This window comes from Hippichthys cyanospilos, chromosome 2 (genome assembly GCF_059441005.1).
Source record: "Hippichthys cyanospilos isolate Australia breed blue-spotted pipefish chromosome 2, RoL_Hcya_1.0, whole genome shotgun sequence".
Lineage (NCBI taxonomy): Eukaryota > Metazoa > Chordata > Actinopteri > Syngnathiformes > Syngnathidae > Hippichthys > Hippichthys cyanospilos.
In genome coordinates this window covers 17,393,308-17,413,337 of record NC_142370.1, presented here as the reverse complement: position 1 = coordinate 17,413,337, position 20,030 = coordinate 17,393,308, and the positions used below count along the sequence as shown (strand labels likewise).

Here is a 20,030-nt window from a genome sequence, read left to right as displayed (position 1 = left end):
GCAAAATAACAGTTGCATTTAGTACTCAATTTAGTACTCAATACATGCATGTAAAACAACAATATTTAGATATCCTGGACCACTTCTTTTAACGACTAGAAAGTGGAATTACCTCTAAGCCGGCAAGGCTTCCTGAGAAGGGCCTGTCTAAGAGGCGTGGTTTGTATGTGAGAACAGTGGTGCCTTTAAGAATAATAGCATTTGTATCCAAGCAGCCTGAGTCTTCAACAATGACGAATTCAGTGCCTGAGGACAGAGAAATGTTTCCCCACGAAAAAAAATCATTGACTGAATGTCCATTCTATAAGAGCATGAATTCTACAGTATAAGAGCACAAATGTAAATTTGGTTTGGTTTGTTATGTTATGTTGAAATCAGGAGGATCAAGAATTTGCTGTTATGCTTTCATATCTAATTCATCTTTTTCAAATGTGTAACAAAAATTCACACACGTTAAGTGTTATTGGAATTTATGTATTAACTTTGGTTTCCCACAAAAAGTTTGCATAATATTACAATGTCAATGACTGACCTGTAACATTAACCTTAACTTCAAAGGAGCGGTTGTTGGGAACTGGTACTGTGGACCTCTTAGTGACCACACCGCTTTTGACCCTCTTTGGTAAGACAGCCCCAGTGGTGTTGGAATTCGTATTTCCCTCAAAGTCAGCGCTGACATGACTTGGACACTGAGGATTCTCAGCAACTCCTGAAGTCTGTTTTACTGGCATCTCTAGGAATTTCTGCACAAGCCGAAGCCAGTCAAAGATGAGAAAGACCCTTAGGTTGTTCAGGACAACTGTGAAACAGGAGGAGTCTCGTGTTGACCTGTAACAAGTTAGAGAACATTACCTGTCAGAGAGCCAAAATGGTCACTACAATTCTGATTTCTATTTTGGAGCTAATGCCTCCCATGCAGTGTACCTGTAATGCAGTTCCAGTTGCAGAGAAGCCTGGTTTGTGCCAGTTTTAGAGGGCTGGAGAATACAGTCGAATACATTGTCCCTGCTCCAGTCAGATTCACTAGGGCTCTCGTGCTGCCCAGTGCAACGAGTGTCATATGCAAGCAGCGAGTGAGATACAAGATTGACTGATTTGGAGCCATTGGAAAACTTCTCAAAAAGCAGCTTGGACTTCATGAAATTAAACCTGAGACAAAACACACCCACACACACAAAACAGTATATAATCGGTGTGTGACATTACATTTGAATAAATTAAGCACCAGTAGTTCGATAATTCAAAACAAGCAATAGTAGAACTGTAAAGTCTAACCTTGCAAGTGAACGTTGGTGCGATTTACTGCTGTCCATGAGCTCCAGACTGACATCCATCATATCCACTAGGATTGACAAGTTGGTGAAGACGTCTCCACTTAACACCGTCTGAGGAGAAACACTGTCTGTGATTAGTTACATTCTCTTTGCTTTGCGCCCCCACCTCTTCTTTTTTGTTTTGTCTTGCTATCACTCCATATTTCTTTAAAGGAAAAAAATGTTAACTGGAAAATGGGTTGACGCTTCAGATATGCCGTCATGAAAAAAAAAGGGGTTTGTGCATATGGGTGAACGAAGCCTTCATTCTTGAATGTGTGTCTGCTGTCTTACATAGGTACTGGGGTCCTGCAGGTTGAAGGGTCGCAGAAATTCTTCAACAGGCTCCCCAAGATTGTTCTCCAGCAGCCCTCGAATCAGCTGGTAATGTTCAGGATCTAGTGAGCATTGTACTGATGATAGACTGCCATAGATAGTCATATCTGGAACTGCATGGCTCAGCTCACTTAACATATGTAGAAAGCAAAAAAAATATATATACAATGATAAGTTACAGTTCAGGGGCACTATTTTCAAAGTTTTCAAGCAAAGGTGTGAAACATAAGAACCTTATCAACACATTGCAAGACTAGCATTTCAGTCCCCCCAAATCAGTTATTTCATACATAGTGCATTAAAAACAATTTTTAGAGCTTCAGGTGATGAAGACTGTGATATTCATAAAAAACTGGATGATTTCAACCATTAGAATAAATATAACATGCCTCGATAGTTTGGGTTTGTTTGTCAGGCCAACCAATCAAAATAATATACGTATACATGGAAATGTGTTAATTATTACCAATTGTTATTCATGTAAAAGAATAAATAATTAGATATATGGAAATAGAGAAAAGTTAACTCTATTACCCCAAAAAATACTAATAGTAAAACGAGTGGGAAAGAATCACCTGTCCAGGTTACGTTCGACTTTAAGCTGAAGGCGACAGCAGTCTTTCAGCAGGTTTCCTCCCATCCGACGTACACAATAAGATGGGAAAATAACATCTGAGATTTCAGAGGAATTACAGCTTCTGTCACATGTTTGGCACGGCAGGCGCTCTGCAGCAAAAATATCCATCTGCTGCAGGTCCAATGCGATACAATCCAAAAGACACGCATAGGCTTCTGAAAACAAAAAGAACAAAACACGATAATAAAAACATAGGTTTTGTCAAATTTGGTAAACAGCTTCTAACCACAGTCCATCCCAATTCTGAGCAAATCCCTCACGCACTAATCTGCCTCATCACCAGTCACTTTACATGCACACATACACCTTACAAATCCTGCACAGTGCAGGAAAGCTGCAAAATCCATATTTTGCACAATCATCCTCATATGTATAGTTTATTCCACTCCATCTACTCCATAATATGCCATAATATTACTGCCCTTAATGCTCTATTACTGTTTTTTTTTCTGTTGTATTGCCTACTTTATTATTTGCTCGATTGTGGAATGTAGCCTGCTCAGGGAAATTTAAAGTAATGGACCGAGAATAACAATCAAGCCAAAATTAAATGAATAAAAGTGCTCTCTTCCAAAATAACTTGAGATGCTTACCTGAAGTAGAAGAGCTACTACACCCCTCTTGAGCTCTTTTAGGGTGTGGGTTGTCATTAGTACAGGAGGAGACATTGCTGGGGGAAGTTTGATGCCTTTTTTGCTCATAACACCATGCTCCTGCATTTAGTGTGGGTCCCTTTTTCAGGAGAAAACAACATTAAAACTGAAATTCATCAGGAAAACCAGGCCATGCGGTTGTGTCAATACTGTAACTACACAAAAACAAGGAAAATCCCGAACTCATATCTATAGAAATGGAGTTCAGCTGCATTGTTTTTAAAGATAAATCAACAATAACACTGCTAAACTACCTAACATCAAGCAGTGATTTACTATCATTATGGTATTGCTCCACATGCTTGGAAACCTTGTTGCTCAGGTACTGTACTGGAAATACTTATATATATATATATATCTCACAAGGGATTGTTGTGCATCTAAAGCAAGTTTTCACTAATCTGGAAAACATTTGTTATTACAAGAGTTTAAAAGGGGCTTTGTTTTATTGATCATATATTACCTTTTCTAAAAGAAAACCATAATTTAGAAGTCAGCCAGAAGAGGATATGTTGCGTTTATGCTACATTCACACTTTTGAAACACATATGCATAAATAGGATGCATAAAAGAAACATGCTAGGGTGTGCAGGTTGCACAAAAAAGGGTCATTCGAAGTGTTAGGGGAAAATACTAAGAAGATGAAACGGAACTGCTCCAACAACCCATCTCAATACCTCATTAAAGATTTAAATGCCTAATTTTTACTTGCTCACTTGTACTTGCTTAATTTTTATTTCCTTACAAAAAAAAAAAACTGCAAATAGCTGAGTAGTTTCATGTGGTTTGTTTCAGTTTCATCTTTGTGAATCTGTCATTGTAACAACAACATGGGCAAGGTCAGTCTGGAGTTAAAATTGGTGTGAATGCTTGGCTCAACAATTGAGGACTGGGACTCACCAGAGACGGAAAAAAGGCATGGGCCATGGTCAGTTTCTCTACCTTGTCTCGAGCGGAGAATGTGCCGTGTGCCCCAGTAGGTAAGAAGCAGTTCTGCAGCCTCAATTGGCCAAGATTTGCAACAATGACCCTTTTAGAAGTTGAGCTTTCTGGAATTATTAAGACCGGTGCGCCAGCTTCAATATCTAGCAGAACCCTAGATGCCCGTTGAGGACGGTCACGTATCTGCAAGAGATACAACATACAGTCACGACAGAAAGTTGAGGCTTTTTAATGTTCCACTCAGGCAACAGTAGTCCCATACTTGATCACAAGGGATTGTTGGGCATCTAAAGCAATTTGTGTTTTACTAAATTTAATGTGTACTGCCTCACTGCCAAAGATTCTGGATTGGAATCTCCTCTGGTGTATTTCTGTTTGATGTTCTCTTGTTCTCCCCATGCTTGATTGGGTTTACTCAGATTATTCTTCCCTCTCACATTGAAAAAACATTTCTCATTTGTTGTAGGCAAGGATAAAATAAATTAGCATTGTATTTAATGTTCACGTTCAAAATATAAACTTAAACAATGAAAAAAGAGGATGGTAGTAAATGTGTAGTTTAAAGAATGCAGGTATCTCTCCTGAGATGAAGTCCACAGTTAAGTCATACTTACAGTTTGGCCTTCCATCGCAGCCCTTTGCCTTCCAAGCACATCTTGTAATTGTGTGAAGTGTTGGATGAAAGCCACCACCTCAGCCTGGAAGCGCTGAGTGTGGACATACTGCACGGAAGCCATCAGCAGAGAAACCTTAATGTCATATTCACGCTCGAGATAAGGATCTGGCACACCATATCTGAAAAAAAAATATATATATCCTACACTTTACAATACTGACACATATGGAAGGACAGTATATTGAAAAATTTCTAGGAGGGGACATGTACTTGTGGATATTGAATATTAGCGCCTCCCCTCCACGTGTGGTGAAACGTTCCCGGTAAAGATCACCATGTGGGGTCAGATCACTGAGGGACAAAGTTCCCAAACTGCCAGTCAAAACCAGGTTGCTCTCTAAAATGTAAGAAAGAAAACATAAAATAATCAATTCATAATCAACCTACTTAATGCGTGTGTATTTTGGTCATTTTTTTCTTCATCAATGCAACATGAGGTATAAAATGTTCATACCTAACATTTCCAGATGCGCAGATAATTTTATCACACTGGCTCTCGCAAGCTCGTTGCCTTCTTTGTTCAATACAACAGACAAGGAATGAACCTAGAAATTAAAATACAGTTAAGTCATACAAGTTGGGAGTCCAAGGAAGAACTAACCAAAAATAGAAAACTAATATAATATTTCCTCATACATAGGCATGAGGCTATATCCAAAAATACATAGACAACTGTCCGCAATGGCAGTGAGTGACTGATAACAAATAGGACTTATTTAAAGGATGTAAAAGTAGCCCAGGGATGTGTCAACTCAGTCCTTGAAGGCTGGTATTCTGCATGTTTTTCAGTTTTCTTGTGACAATGACACACCTGATTCAAATGATCAGCTCATCAACAAGCTCAGTAGAAGTCTTATAATGGTCCTAGTCAACTGAATCAGGTGTCTTAGGGAAAGAAAACTTGGAAAAAATGCAGAATACCGGCCCTCAAGGACCGTGTTTGGACAGCCCAATGTAGACCAACGTAAAATTTGTGGGGTAAAGAAATTATGACAAGTACAACATGACTGTGCCTGCCATACCTTGAGGTCCAATTTGGTGTTGACAACCTCATTTGGGTCCTGCTCATCAATGTCTGACTCATACAGGGTATGTCCTGGATCACACTGAGATGAACTAGGAGGCACCTTCATTGCATGATTGTTGGCCGTAGAGCCAATTCCAAAGAAATCCAGGATAACCACCCACGTCTGCAATGTGATTAATACGTCCAAGCAGTTAAAGTCAATATCGATGCTTCGTCCTATGCTGCCAAAACGGCTTTTGAACTCCGGGTGATTCTGGTCAACCAACAAGACATTGATGTGAACTAATGACTCATCAAATTCGGAGATTGGCTGAGGGGAGGATGCAGGATGAGTTGGGGAGGGTGGTGGAGTGCTGGGGCAATCTGGGTCCTTCTTAGACTTGCGATGACTTGTTGATGGCGTACCAGCATGCCTTTGGTAGAGTTGGAAGACATTTTGGGCTTCTTCCATATGGGAAGGAAGGGAGCGTGGCATATCTGGGTACTGGGCATTGGATGCAGAAGGACAGCTATGAGAGAGATATTCTTTTGGACTGAATGTCAAAGGCTTTGGCGCGCCACGAGACACCATAAGATGTTTATGCTCAGGGTTCTGCTCCAAGAGATCCTCCATGAGCACTGAGCGCAAAATTAGCTGGACCTCTAATAAATGTGGATGCTCTTTGGTGAAGTCTCCTTCCAGGTCACGGAACTGGAGACTGATTAAGCCTTGGGAGCCCTGGGTAAGGTCAGCACTTAGCTGGACCTGCAGTTCTGCTACATGAAAAGTTATTTTTAATTGAGTAAATGCAGGAGAGTGAGACATTGGCTTTTGGGACTGCAAAGGAGAGGAGAGTAACGAGTGTGATAAGCTGATATAGGGAGGATCCTTGGCAAAGAGTCCTCCATGGGGGTCGGGAAATCGGTGAGGTCTGGTGGAGGAAGGAGTTGGTGGCGGAGGTGTAGGTGGTTGACTGGGTGTGACATGTTTCTCCTCAATGAGAAATAAATTATCCAGTGTCTGGAGGACCTGTTCATACACAGCCTTACAGAGGAACACCTAGAAAGAGAGTAAAAGTTTAAAAGGGACAAATAGAACACATTGATGAAATCTAAACATATTTTGCTGTTTAACTAATACAGTATTCCATTAATGCAATATTAATCAGAGCGGTGTGTTTGGAGAGTAGTGGGGATGCATAGAACATATTGATGTAAAGACCATTTTTTTTCTTCTCCTTTAAAAGTGTGTAGATGTTTATATCGGACTATTATTTAAGTATTTAACATCCATGCACTCTTGCATGGTGAAAAGTAATCTTGAAATCTTGATGGGATACAGTAATCATGTTGAAATCTTACTTACAGTCAATAAAAGGTTTATTGATGTTGAGAATTAACTAGAATGAATAACAATTCGTTTTGGTACACGAACCAAACTTAGACCAGCGTCAAAGAACGTCAACTCTCAATTGGGTAATTTCATGATATTTCCTCAATCGCCTCCCACATGATCCATATCACAATCAAAATGAGGCAAAAAGTAAGGTTGTACCTGATACCTGTAGTCATTTATTGTTTTTGGAATAGGGCTTTGAAGATGGCTCAGGATTTGTTTCCTTTTTTTTTTAAACTAATCATCCAAGAGACAGATTTTGAAGAATGTTTAAGATGACACCAAACACAGAAATTACAGAAATCTTTTATCCACAAAACTGGGAGCTCAAACGGTCTTCAAAATTGCCATTTATTTTTGACAGGAGAAAATTTGAGAAACGTTTAGGGACAAATACAAATTATATTTGAGCAAGACCCCTGGCAATCGGTGTTTGGAAGCCATTTGTAACAGATATACAGTGTAGAACATTTGAAGGTTACAGGTGAGACCGTTTTCCAGGTATTTCTGTTTAAAAATTGCTTGTCGGAGAATTTGGCCAAAAATCATCTCAACTGGACGAATGATTCTTCTTGAGAAAACTACAGATACTATAGCAGAGGTGTACTGTAATATTTTGGATTTTTCTTAGCAACATGTATATCGTTATACTAAATTTATTTTCAAGAATTTTTGTGATGATTAGGTGGGAAGATTTTTAAATTTGTGTCCATGTATACCTGAACAGGTTTGACAAATTTTCCTTCGACTCTTAGCAAAGTTGTGCTCTTGGATGGCTCTTTGGAGGTAAGGTAAGTATATATATCATCATCGATGGTGGCCTTCTCCAGGGTAAACTGTATGGTGGTGTCTTTCAAAATATGGAAGGCTGGAGAAGAAAAATAGGCTACGTTAGTAAGATTCCTTGAGACATTTTCAGAATTGATGTTTTTACCTTTTCCTTGGCTGAGGTATTCAAAGAAGTCATGTCGTGTGAACTGTAGTTCATCATGATTGATGCTTCGGCTATGGGATGGTGAAACGCTGCCATTTTTTTCACCTCTTTGCATCTTTTTCAAGACCAAAGGAGACGTGTTAAGCGAGTATAACCGGATATCCCTGACAACCACCTGGAGTCTCTCGCCCTCAGAATGTTGGCCAGTGATAAAATTCTGAATTGTTATACTACCCAGGTGCCCTACTAGCAATTCGGGGTGTCCAGGTTTGCGAGGAATGGACACTACTGGTGATTCAATGTTTATATTTAGGGTCAGTTTTACAAAGAATGTGTCTAGTATGGGTTCCGTTTCCTCCATGGGGATAACCTCTTCATCCTCCAATTGATAAGACCAACTCTGAGTTCGACTTCTGCGGGAGGGAGTCTCAAAAAGTGAAAACATACCACTGTACTCTGCTGTCTTTGTGGCAAGAACTGTTGACACTTTGGTTGCTGCACTTTTCAACATTGAGCGGAAATTGTCCTCCACCTCATTAGCAGAAAGACTCAGCTCCATCAAGAACTTGGCGGAATGGTTGTAATGCAAAGATGCCATATGCAGATTTAAAGTGCAGTCTCCTTGGGAATTCTCAAGAAGGTGGAAATTTAGAGCTTCTGAGGGAGAAAGTTCTTTGTCAGCAAGCAAAGTTAGAACTTCATCAGTTGAGGAGTCCTCTGCGTTGCCAATGCTTACAACAAACTGGCTTCGGCCTCCTTCTTGAGTCAAGTCTACCAACTGAATGGCGCCAAGTGACCCATTGATGTCCATTCGACTGCCTAAAGAAACATTAACCTTGGTGCCGGTGATGCTGGCAGTGGCAATCTTCAAACCTTTCTTCTCTGCACCCAAGATAGTCCCCACCGACACAGTTCGAAGGAGAAGGAGGTTAAGCCGATGAATCTCTACTGTTAACTCTTTGTTCTGGTCATATGTTGACTGAAAAGTACCATTGTCTTCCTCGGTGTAGGGTTGCGTGGCAGGCTGCTGCAATGATGACGGCCAAGTGTTTTCTTCTTTGGGGAAAGATTTTTGAAGGAACTTAAGGAGTTCCACCATGGTCTCAGGGTTTAGAATAATGTCCAAATTGTTGACCTGCATGCTTATCACCTGAAGCGAACTGTCCAGGTTCATAGAAGGGCAGTCTGAGCTCACAAACTGGTACTCAAGTTTAATTAGGGCCTCTTGATCCTTGAGAAAAGAACTGAGGGCAGCGATTCGATCTGTGCGTAAACATGACTCAGGATTATGACTTTGTTGCTCCGAAGATCTACTCTCATACGACATCGGCGATGATGGCTGGCTCTCTTGAAGACTGCCCGTGGGAATGTCGAAACTGAGATTTTTATGAGATGACACAAGAAGGTCAAAGTCTGAGCCATAGGTTTGTAGAGTGTCTACAAGAAGAAGACCGTGGACAGTAAGAGAGATCTCTGCATCATAAGGGCGCTTAACAAAATGGGCATTGGTGCCAAACACCTTGAGAACAGATATGTACCGCCCATCACTCTCCACACCAAGCTGCATATAGTTTATTTTGAATTCGGCCAACAGTAGACGGGATTCCACCAGGACTTCCCTTGTGTGCTGCTCTAATGTCATGACACTTTGGGTCAAGTTCTTCGCCGAACCTTGGATTTTCCAGGAGCTGTCCTCTCTCTGAAATATTTTTTCATGACGAAGAGTAAGAGGGTCGGGAGATTTTGACCCAATCTCTTGGCCATCATCTGAATTCCCAGCTGGACTGCTTAGCCTAGCTAGACAATTCCTCAAAGCTGTCATCTTCTCAAGGTTGATATGGACTTTCAGATCAGGAAGGGTTGCTGACAGCACAGCCCCTGGGAGCTGAGGATCTGACGTGTAGCGCAATCTCTGCTCTAGTTGCAACAACACATTAAATTTCTCCACCACGTGGGTCGGCCCTACTTCACTCTCTTGAAGGTTCTTCCAATTGTCCTTGTAGCGACCAACCATGATCTGCAGATCCTTAAAGGACAATGAGTACCTTTCATAAAGCTTTTTACAATAGACCTTTGTGCTTTCAGGCGATCTGATGCTGGGAAGTTCGGGACATTTTAGCCAGTCTTTTAAGGGCATGTCAAGCTCAGGTGGAGACTCTGGTGGAGTGGCCAGAGGTGTTTGGTACTCCTCATCACTCAGGTCTTCCTTTTCAGGTTGGGTGGTTTTGCAGTCTTTGGGGTCATCTTCAAAGAACAGGTCAAAAAATATACTATTTAGAAATGTAAACAGAATAAGTACACAAATGTCATTGTTAACAGTGGCATTAAACAATTAGTGAATTTACCTTGAGAATTGGTAAGCAAAATCCTGCCTAAATCAACAAGAACTAACATTGGATCTCCAGACTGGAAATCATCAGGGAAAATGACCTGTGGCGCGCAGATGTCCAATTTCATTGTCCAACACTTACTATTTTCCTACACAACATAACAACAACACGTTCAAATTATGCTTTTGCCTTTTGAGTCACAACTCTTGGCAGTGAGTCTGACTTACAATAAACTCTCCAACAAGAAGCTGATCAATAGTTTGTCGGATTTCTGCCTTGGTCTGCCTTTTTAACTTGTCATACTGCCTCCTGGCAGCTTCTGCCACTTTCAGCTCTAACGCTGACTGATAGCCAAAACCTAGGAAGAAAAAAGGGATTGTCACATAATGATCTACTGTTAAATTCAAAGTCAAAAGTTGTGTACGTTAGTATGTGCAATATTTTTATACATTTCAACGTATGGTACGAACTGCCTACACCCCCAACACCTTCATTGACCCAGTGACTGACATCTGTGATAGTTCAAGACCATGTAAATTAAAAGTATTCACACTTTTCTTTGTGTATTTCTGTGTGTGAGTGTATATTGTATGTATGTAAGTGCATCTGTGTATATTATAAGACAGCTTGAATAGGAGGGGGGGGGCGAGAGAGAGAGAGAGAGAGAGAGAGAGAGAGCGAGAGAGAGAGAGAGAGAGAGAGAGAGAGAGATACTGTACTAGGGTTTGAATGTCTGGACTTAGAAAAAAAATGTTAAAATATGTCTTTGGAGTTCGAGGAGTTGAGTAAAATAGTAAATTAAAATGCAGGTACATAACACCTACCTGAGGAATGAACTCTGCCTTTATAGAAGAATTCAGTCACTTTTTTGATTGCTTGAGGGTTGTAGATGATGTTCAGTGGGCTAGTGTTGATTTCCAGCCGTCTTTCAAACTTAGACCTCACAGGGTTACGCTCATAAAGCATTTCAAACACTGGTGATGAAAAGCTCTCTGCAGTGGAACTCCCTGACATGAGAATAAAAAAGCAGAGGTGGGGAGCTTACATTTTTTTGCTGATTCAATATTTGTCAGAGCCCCGGCCCCTTTCCGTCGTCAGTCCGTCAATTATTCAAGCCATACTAAATTGTAAATAAAATTGTAATTAAATCGTCAGTCCAGTTAGTGTATTTTTGCCCAATTTTCCGCGCCACTAGAGGGCGACATTTGACACAACACTGTAATATAAGTGTCACACGAAAACAAAACCAACTAAGTGGTTAAACCATTGATTGTAATACACCCTCATGTTTACTAGAGGTGACAGGAATGTAATTAACAATCATGTCCACTAGATGGCATTGTCATGCTTTACATGACTCTCAAATGGCGGATGTTGATTTTCATTTATAACTTTCTGTCCTATAATTATAGAAGATGGATTCATTTACATGTCTTAGTTTTTCTAAATTTCATCCATCACATACATTACAAGTGAAACAAAATATTACTGAAGCTGAATTTAGTAAAAAAAAAAAAAAAAAAGTATATCATTAAGGAAATAAAAAACTTCAATTTTGCAAGCACCAATTAGAGAAAAAAAATGCAAATTTGGTCTGCATTCATTGGTTAATTGAAACGCATACTAGAATGCTCCTATCAACAAGAAACCTGAAATGAGGACTGACAGGGAGCAACTCTGAATGACAAGTAGTGAATTGAACCAACCCACTTTATTCAGTGAACTGAACATACTGTATCTCCACAGCTTGGTGGTTGTGTAAAGTGACTATTGTCATGTTGATTGCAGGCTGATTGCAGGTTGTACTATAAAGATCAAGTCAGTTGAATTATATTTCAGAAAGCAAAAAGGGGTGTGGGGGCTGACAGACATATGACGGATATCTGATGTAATGTCTATCCCGATGATTGCAATGACGGATGAAAATTACAATTCCGACATTTTTAATTTGCCATTTTTTTAGCATTCCCGTCATTCGTCGGTCCGTCGGAAAGACGTCCGTCGGCAACGGAATGACAGACAGCCTATCAGTGCTGACGCAGTGCCCACCTCTGATAAAAAGAAAACATTAAACACAAGTATAGAGCACACTAAACAAATAAGCTCAAAGTGAATCCAAATTGCTTGGGAAACACAGGTGCCAAAATACAGTACAAACACAACAAACTGCACTGTGCAGTTCATTTAGTTCACTATATCATTCAACATTATCTATTAGCACGTAATTCAGTAAAAGGGGGGTTTACCTGGGTTGCTGCTGGCCTGCTCAGATGTCTGGTTAACAGCAATAACTACTTTGTCCTGCAAGACAGAAAATCATGGAACCCAGAAAACATATGACAGTATATGTCAACTCAAGTTGTTTACTGTCAGGCTTTCTCAATCGCCATTTTTTTTACCGTTTTTGGAGACACCAGTACGGGAAAGATGGTGCCATGTGTGGTCAAATCTCTGAGGAATAAACCACCCAGCTTCACAGACAATAGAGAAGACTCTGAGCGAGGCAAAGACTCCACAACTACCTTCACCTCTGTTGAAATGTCATGAAAGGCAAAGTGTTTAATTGTTTGTATGTGTGCTTGTTCATGTGAAATGAAAATAAATATAGGGTTCATCTACTGGACCTCAAAAGTTAACAAAACCTGAAGATAATCCTTTGCTTCACTATCACTTTTGGACTTTTGCTGCAAATGGTCCAATTGAACAAAATAATTGGTGTAGTCTCATTACATTCACATTTTTTCTCTTACCGGAAACCTCTAGCTGGATGACTCCGCTTTCATGTGGTATTTTGTCTTTAGTTTCCTGATGGAAGAGTGTGATCCCACCTTTCTCCAATAAAAACTCCAGGCGAGCAAACAAGTGATCTCGCCTGGTAAACGTGTTCAGTGTGTGGGAGTCCTCCAGTGGGTCAAAGAAGTCATCTGTTTCTGCTGGATAAAAAAGATAACAATGAATTAGCACTCACGTTGCGTTTGCAATACGTACTATGAGTGGTTGACAACTAAAAATGGATTCACATTTCGCATCATCCTCCTTTTCAAATAAGTATTGTCCTTTCCTTTATTGGACACCGCTATAATGGCAGGTTTCAAAGGCCAAAGTCTAAGTCTCTCACCCAGCATATCCCAGGATGAGGGGCTAGGGAGAAGCACCTCGGGGCCTCTGTCTGGGTCAAGAGAGTCTCCATACCAGCCACCCCAGCCTGGAAACCAAGACTGCAGGTATTGGATCATACCAGAGCTCCCACTCTTGGGGATGTTTGAAGTGGGTGAACAGGGCTGAGGGTCACTGCTTGTCTCTCGTACATTCTGTGTGACGAAAAACACCACTACATTCACAAATTAAAATGACGAATCGGGCTTAGTCCATTGTTTTTTAAATGTTTTCGTCTTTATGCGGTCCGTCAGCGGAACGACGGACAGTCCATCAGCGGAACGACGAACAGCCCGTCGGACAAAGTGCCCACCTCTATTACCTCAATAAGCTCTTCCTGTTTTCGAAACCAGTCATGGACAATCTCTCGGAGAGTCTGCAATTCTTCCAAGGTCTGCTCATCTTCTACTCGCTCAATCTCACTCTGACAAACATAAATCATGCAAAAAACACAAAAGTGGGAATGGGAAATAAATCAAATTAATGTGCCATTTTAAACGTGGAAAATTTAAAAATAAGGTAAATCGTAAAGATTTTGCAAAATGTTGAATGGGTAGAAGACACATTTCCTATAGTTCGACTACTTAACGGTGTACTTTAAAGGGGTCGTCCATTTCTTTAGCCTTTTAACAATAAAAGTTCATATTCTGACTATAATTGGAGAAATACAGTATATATTTTTTTCCATTTTCAATGAATGATTTTAAAAGCACATTTTCCACTTGATGTTGACAGAAGGTGACATCACGTGCTAAAAGCTCAGGTAACATCCAATCAGGGCTCACTTTGTGAATGTCACATGACCAAAAGATAACCCATGATTGATTGTTACCCTCTAGCACAGGTGATGTCATTTTCAGTTCACAGTAAATACAAACATGTGAAGCTATGAATAGCAATTTTTTGCAGAAACTATGTTAAGTTTATGTTAAAACTGATTTGAATTCAGTATTCATTATTTTTGTATAAATATATTCCACAGGATTTTTAAAAATATCAGAAATTTAAATAAATGTTTGTTGGGTGTATTTGATTAAAATCAATCAAAATCATTATCTTTGAAAATGATCGAGGAAAATCAAGATTTTATATTTTGGCCATATCGCCAGCCCTACACAAGTGTTACTTATCAACATTTATTGAAAACACCACCACTAACAACAATAAAACAAAAGCCCGACTCGAAATGATCACTAAACTTTTTTCCCCAATTTAGAGACATTTTAGAGCGCGATCAGTAATAGCATAGTACCTCTTCTTGAGGGCTTAGCGGAACTCCTTTGAGTCTTCTGAAGTATAGGCTAGTGTAAGTCTGGGCATCCCGTGCCCGTTGGAGGGCAAAGGTCCAACTTCCCCGATGCCGTTGCTCCCTGATTTCACTAAGGTTTGCCTCAATAGCAAACAACCACCACTGTCTGCAGCTAAGAGAAAAGTCAAATGTGTAAACACATCTCATAATGCACTTTATATTTGCAAAGTTACATGGTGCCAAGCCTTTCCTACTGTACACAGAGGTTCAGTACTGAGGGGTTGGGTTAGTCTGAGTCTTACTTTCCAGATACAGAGCAGTTGGGTCTCCATTTTCGGTAAAGCATTTCCCTTTCTTGACGGTATAGTTCTTTGAGGAATGCCATGACCTGTTGATATTGAACCTGAGAGGAGACATAGTCAATGCCAGAGTCAACCACACAATTCAATAAAAAGAACCTAACAAAAGTGGTGGTCTCAGTATCACAAGAACCAAGAATAACACATACAATAAGAGACTTCACATAATTTCAATTGCTGACATTCATACTGTATTTATTGCACTACAATATAACATTTGTCCTTCAATGGTGAAAAAAAAGCATGTTGCATATTTGGAATTTGATAAGACATTCAACTACAGCCAGCATTCCCCATACACTAAGACCTTGTCTGCATGTCCGGGGTTCTTGCAAACTGACAGTAAATGTCTCCGTGTTGCCCTATTTGCTGTTCGTGGCCGCCCCCCCCATCAAAACCGAATCTTTCAAACCCTCTGGCCAAAGTGGAGATTCGCCAGGTCTCCGCTTTCGTGGTTGCGTGTAACCAGCTTAAAACGGAGATTTGCGTCACCAAGCTACTGGTGACGTCAGAGGCGGAGGTTCTTTCTGATTGGACACGTCAGAGGCTGAAATTCTTTCTGATTGGAAAGAATTTGGCGACAATACTGCCGTCTACTGACTTGCCATGGTTGTAATTGAATAGAAAAACAAATCGTGTCCATATGCTGGATTCATATGGACACGATTTCTTTAAATAAACAACAACAACGAGGGGGAGACTATGCGGATTTAAATATGCGGTTACCTGTACACAAGGCCTAAGGCACAGATGTCAGACTCTTGCCCTCAAGTTGGCGGTATACTGCATCTTTGCAATAGTCCTCCCTCAATCACATCTGACTCTAATGTTTAGATCATCAGGCAGCTCTGCAGGAGCTTGATAATAATTCTAATTATTTGAATCTGTTGTGTGAGAGAAGGAATCTTAAACACGCAGGATACCGGCCCTCGAGGATTGGAGTTTGACATATACAGTATGTTAAGGTAATGGAATAATATATACCTGAGACAAGCGTAGGGACATGGTCTCTAGCTGAACGTGCCCTTGAATCCGTGGCGTGTGCCGGAATCTTAGTGGCTCCTTGGAGGCATTTCTTCTGAGCAATACGGAGGCACATACTGGTTCAAATATATATTGGTGTTCCCACGTCTTCATACATTGTGTCATAGCTTCCTGCACAGTCACACAACAAGAGATCAGCTGAAAAAAAGTCTTCCACACAGTGAAATAATAGAAGTTTAAACATTTACAGACGAACATCGATTAAATGCGAGAAAAAAGTTAAACACAACTGAAATTAAACAGTAAATATTTTGCATGCCAATAAGGACACTTAGAATTGTAGGTTTTGATTACTATAATACACTGTATCCCATCAGCGTCTGAACATCCTCATGTCTCCAAAAACATCATTTAAAAAAAAAAAAAGTTTGTAAGCCATTTTTAACACTTAAGATTGGTCAATAATTCATAAAAATAACATAGGTCATGGAAGATTGTTCAATAGTATAGATTTATAACATAAAAAAAGGAAGCACAGTGGCTTAGGGGTTAAACTCTGAGGCGGATGTGGTAGAGTCCCAAGTTCAATTTCAGCACCGGCCTCCTTGTGTGGATTTTGCATGTTTCCCCTGTGCCCTCGTGAGTTCTCTTCTGGCACTCTGGCTTCCTCCCACATTCCAAAAACAAGAATGGTAGGTGTATTGGACACCCTAAAATGTCCTTAGGTGTGATTGGGTGTGCGAATGGTTGTTCGTCCCTGTGTGACCTGCAATTGCCTAGCAAGCGTATCCCCTGCCGACTGCCCGTAGGCAGCTGGGATAGGCTCCAGCAAGCAGGCGACCCAAGTGAGGACAAGCGCCTATAGAATTTCGATGGATGGATAAAATAAACCAGAACACGATTGATGATAAAGGACGTTCTTGGATACAAATTTGACTTACTGCCAGCAATGCAGATCAAACTTTGTCCTATCCGTAGGAGGCCCTAGGGATCGCCCAGGACACACAGGAGAAACCATGTCCCTCAGATGGCCTGGGGATCCTCCGGGAAGAGCTAAGCGAAATGGCTAAAGAGAGGAAATTCTATTCTTCCCTGCAAATGATAGTGACACTAAAACACTACAAAAATAGATAAACTAACCGGTAAAAGCTATAAACTCAGTATTTGTGCAGTCTGCTTAAGTAATATTTTTGCTACAGGCAAGATGAGTAGATTTTCTTTCTAGCACATGTCTGTATTATACCAATAAAACAAATGAAACAATTGGTGACTACAATGTTTTGAAGGGGAAAGAAGCGATCCAAGGAACATTTTAGTTTGACCAGATACAGATATTGGCTCTGTTGTCTTTACTTACCATTTATTATTAAGAAAATTTCAGAACTACTTTGGCTCTTCCCTTACATGGGTAAATACTGAGAAGACTAAAGAAAAACATACATCTCAAAAGTCCAGAGATTTGAAATGACCTACTGCAAGATGAACACCTCACATAATGAGGCTTGTGGATTGAAATGAAATCAGTGCAGGATACTCAAACTGTAAGTTTTCACTGATTAAATCTGACCTGAATTTGATTGACCGGGAGTTTTGCCAGCATTTCACATTCTGTATCCCAATAGACTCTGAAGTCTTCGATCTCTAGTTGCTTCTGTCGAAATATTTTCCAGGCCTAAAAAATAAGAAAATACATCAATTCTGAATTATCTAAACCAATTGTAAAATAAATGAGTAAATCCTCATATAGAAAATGCAGAACAACATGAGCATCTTATTACCAATCACAATGATCTTACACTGAGAATGTAAAAATACAAAAAGGAATATGAAAACAAGTGGAAAACAGAAGGACACTTCATAGAGAATGATCAATAACAAGCTTTAAAGTCAAACACTACATGCCGAATCTTTGGAGGGATTCTGAGCAGAAATATTGTTGACGCACACTCCAAAGGAGAAGGGCTTCTCCGGATTGCAGGTGTCATCTTCAAATCTCAGGTGCACATCTTGGATGTTAAGCTAAACAAATTAATGAAAAAAAAAGTCAGATTTGTAGAACTTTGGTAGGTCTCACAACAAATTAGTGACCACAGTGAAAAAAAAATTAAAACTATTCTTAAGTATGGAGAAGAAACACAGAACGTTCTTCTGGTCAAGAGATTACTCTGCACAAAACCTCTTGTGGAGCGAGAGCATGAGCAGCACCATCAAAAAATGAAGCTCTCATTATATATAATTTCTGTAGATGCACCACTGAACATTCTGAGAACAGCAATCATTAAAAGTAGTTAAGTAGTAGTGAAAGTCAAATACTGTAATTTCTTCATGAAAGCTTTTTGTTGTTTTGTTATTAAATACTGCTGCCAATTTTCTCGAATCACTGTTTCAATAGGTAAAACATATACACTTTATTTTACATGATGAATAATACTGTTATGAAGTATCATATTTGAATAATGCATTGGTTTAGTGTACCTCAATGTTTTCCACAATTCTTGTAACCACTGATGCAGTGACAGAGTACCAGTAAGACTCTCCTTTTTGATCACACTCATTCTGAAGGAAGAAGAGGCAAAATAAATAGTACATACAGGTGTGTACAGCGGTTGAAATAAGTATTGAACGCATCATCATTTTATCACTAAAAATATTTCCAGAGGGTGCTATTTACATGAAATTTCACCAGATGAGGGGAACAACCAAATTAATCAATTCATGTAAAGAAACAGAACAAAGTCAGAAATAATTTGAGTGTAGCTGCTCTGGCCTGATTTTGGAACATTCCTCCAAGCAAGCAGTCTTTAAATCGTGAAGGATCCGTTGCAGTCTTTTATGGACCTTGTGCACTTTCCATAGGTTTTGGATTGAATTCAAGTAATGTGATTGCCTGGGTCATTGCAGCAGCTTCATTTTTCTTCTTTGGAATCAGTTAAGAGTGTTAGATGTTTTGGATCATTATCCTGCTGAAATATTTTATTTTCGTCATTCCGGTAAATGGCGGCAATTATTTGTCAAAAATGTTGCTGTTCCTTGCCCATTCAACTTTCCTTCTATAATATGACATTAACCAGTCGCATTTGCTGAAGTGCAGCCCCAAAGCATCACGTTCCCACTGCCGAACTTGACTACTGCTGTAGTGTTTTAAGGATGATGTGCAGCGCCTTCTCTCTTCCAAACATGGTGTGCATTATTGCATTTGAACAGTTCAATTTTGTTTTCATCTGACCAGACGGTATTCCTCCACTGTTTAACTGGCTTGTACAAATGCTGTTCAGCAAACTTCAAACAAGCTTTGACATGCTTTTTTTTGTCTACTAATCGGTTCTTGTGTGGTTAGCATGTATACGGGCCATGGCGGTGGAGTGCATTACACACTATTTTCCTTGTGACAAATGTACCTGCTAATTCCAGGTGTTTTTGAAGTTTGTCACATGTGGTCCTTGGCTCTTGTTAGAGCTTTTAATAGAGCTCTTGTTAGGAGAACTTATTAACATTAAGTTTATAATGGTCTTGTGACAGCTCTTTGCTGACCATTACAATATGTGTGTTTACTCATGCCTTGGCAATGAGACCTTTTTGTAGGCCATCAATTAATACTGAACCAGCTGATATTTATTTGTGTTAACAAGGGCTTTGACTGCAGTATGATAACAGATCAGTTTTAGGTGTTGTCTTGGCTTTCCATGCCTTTTGGCATCTCCCTTTCATCATGTGTTCAGTACTTTTTCCATGTGTCATTAAAACTACTACACAAATTAATTTTTGAGCTCATTTTGTTTTGCTTACTTTGCCTGAATCGATCCATTTGGTAATTTGCTACATCTGGTCAAAAAAAAATCATGTCAATAGCATCCCTGTAAATATATTTAATCACAAAAATGATGACGTGTTCAAAACTTACTTCAGCCACTGTATATATCAATGGCATCAGGCCAAAACACCTTAAGTGACATTTTGGTAGATTTATTCTTATTTTAAATCTATGCTATTGGTCAGTCCACACGTGGACAAATTATTAATTGACCCAAAGCGTTAAAATTGGCTTGCTCCTTTTCACGA

General features: G+C 39.8%; 1 protein-coding gene across 1 annotated transcript in view; it reads right to left on the bottom strand.

Annotated features, from left to right (window-relative positions):
• Positions 1-20,030, bottom strand: part of vps13d (vacuolar protein sorting 13 homolog D) — a 41,000-nt gene that overhangs the window by 19,214 nt on the left and 1,756 nt on the right. Inside the window, exons 5-32 of the mRNA XM_088407079.1 lie at positions 18,447-18,527; positions 17,874-17,990; positions 17,539-17,643; positions 15,972-16,142; positions 14,931-15,031; positions 14,632-14,800; positions 13,702-13,803; positions 13,342-13,534; positions 12,974-13,156; positions 12,623-12,753; positions 12,470-12,524; positions 11,048-11,230; positions 10,451-10,581; positions 10,239-10,371; positions 7,894-10,137; positions 7,679-7,827; positions 5,580-6,623; positions 5,012-5,102; positions 4,768-4,894; positions 4,496-4,676; positions 3,840-4,064; positions 2,880-3,018; positions 2,225-2,441; positions 1,608-1,779; positions 1,276-1,385; positions 925-1,149; positions 533-828; positions 113-246 (exon numbers count right to left, since the gene is read on the bottom strand). Of these exons, the coding sequence (XP_088263205.1) occupies positions 113-246; positions 533-828; positions 925-1,149; positions 1,276-1,385; positions 1,608-1,779; positions 2,225-2,441; positions 2,880-3,018; positions 3,840-4,064; positions 4,496-4,676; positions 4,768-4,894; positions 5,012-5,102; positions 5,580-6,623; positions 7,679-7,827; positions 7,894-10,137; positions 10,239-10,371; positions 10,451-10,581; positions 11,048-11,230; positions 12,470-12,524; positions 12,623-12,753; positions 12,974-13,156; positions 13,342-13,534; positions 13,702-13,803; positions 14,632-14,800; positions 14,931-15,031; positions 15,972-16,142; positions 17,539-17,643; positions 17,874-17,990; positions 18,447-18,527 (7,209 nt within the window). The remainder of the gene's footprint in view (positions 1-112; positions 247-532; positions 829-924; positions 1,150-1,275; positions 1,386-1,607; positions 1,780-2,224; positions 2,442-2,879; positions 3,019-3,839; positions 4,065-4,495; positions 4,677-4,767; positions 4,895-5,011; positions 5,103-5,579; positions 6,624-7,678; positions 7,828-7,893; positions 10,138-10,238; positions 10,372-10,450; positions 10,582-11,047; positions 11,231-12,469; positions 12,525-12,622; positions 12,754-12,973; positions 13,157-13,341; positions 13,535-13,701; positions 13,804-14,631; positions 14,801-14,930; positions 15,032-15,971; positions 16,143-17,538; positions 17,644-17,873; positions 17,991-18,446; positions 18,528-20,030) is intronic.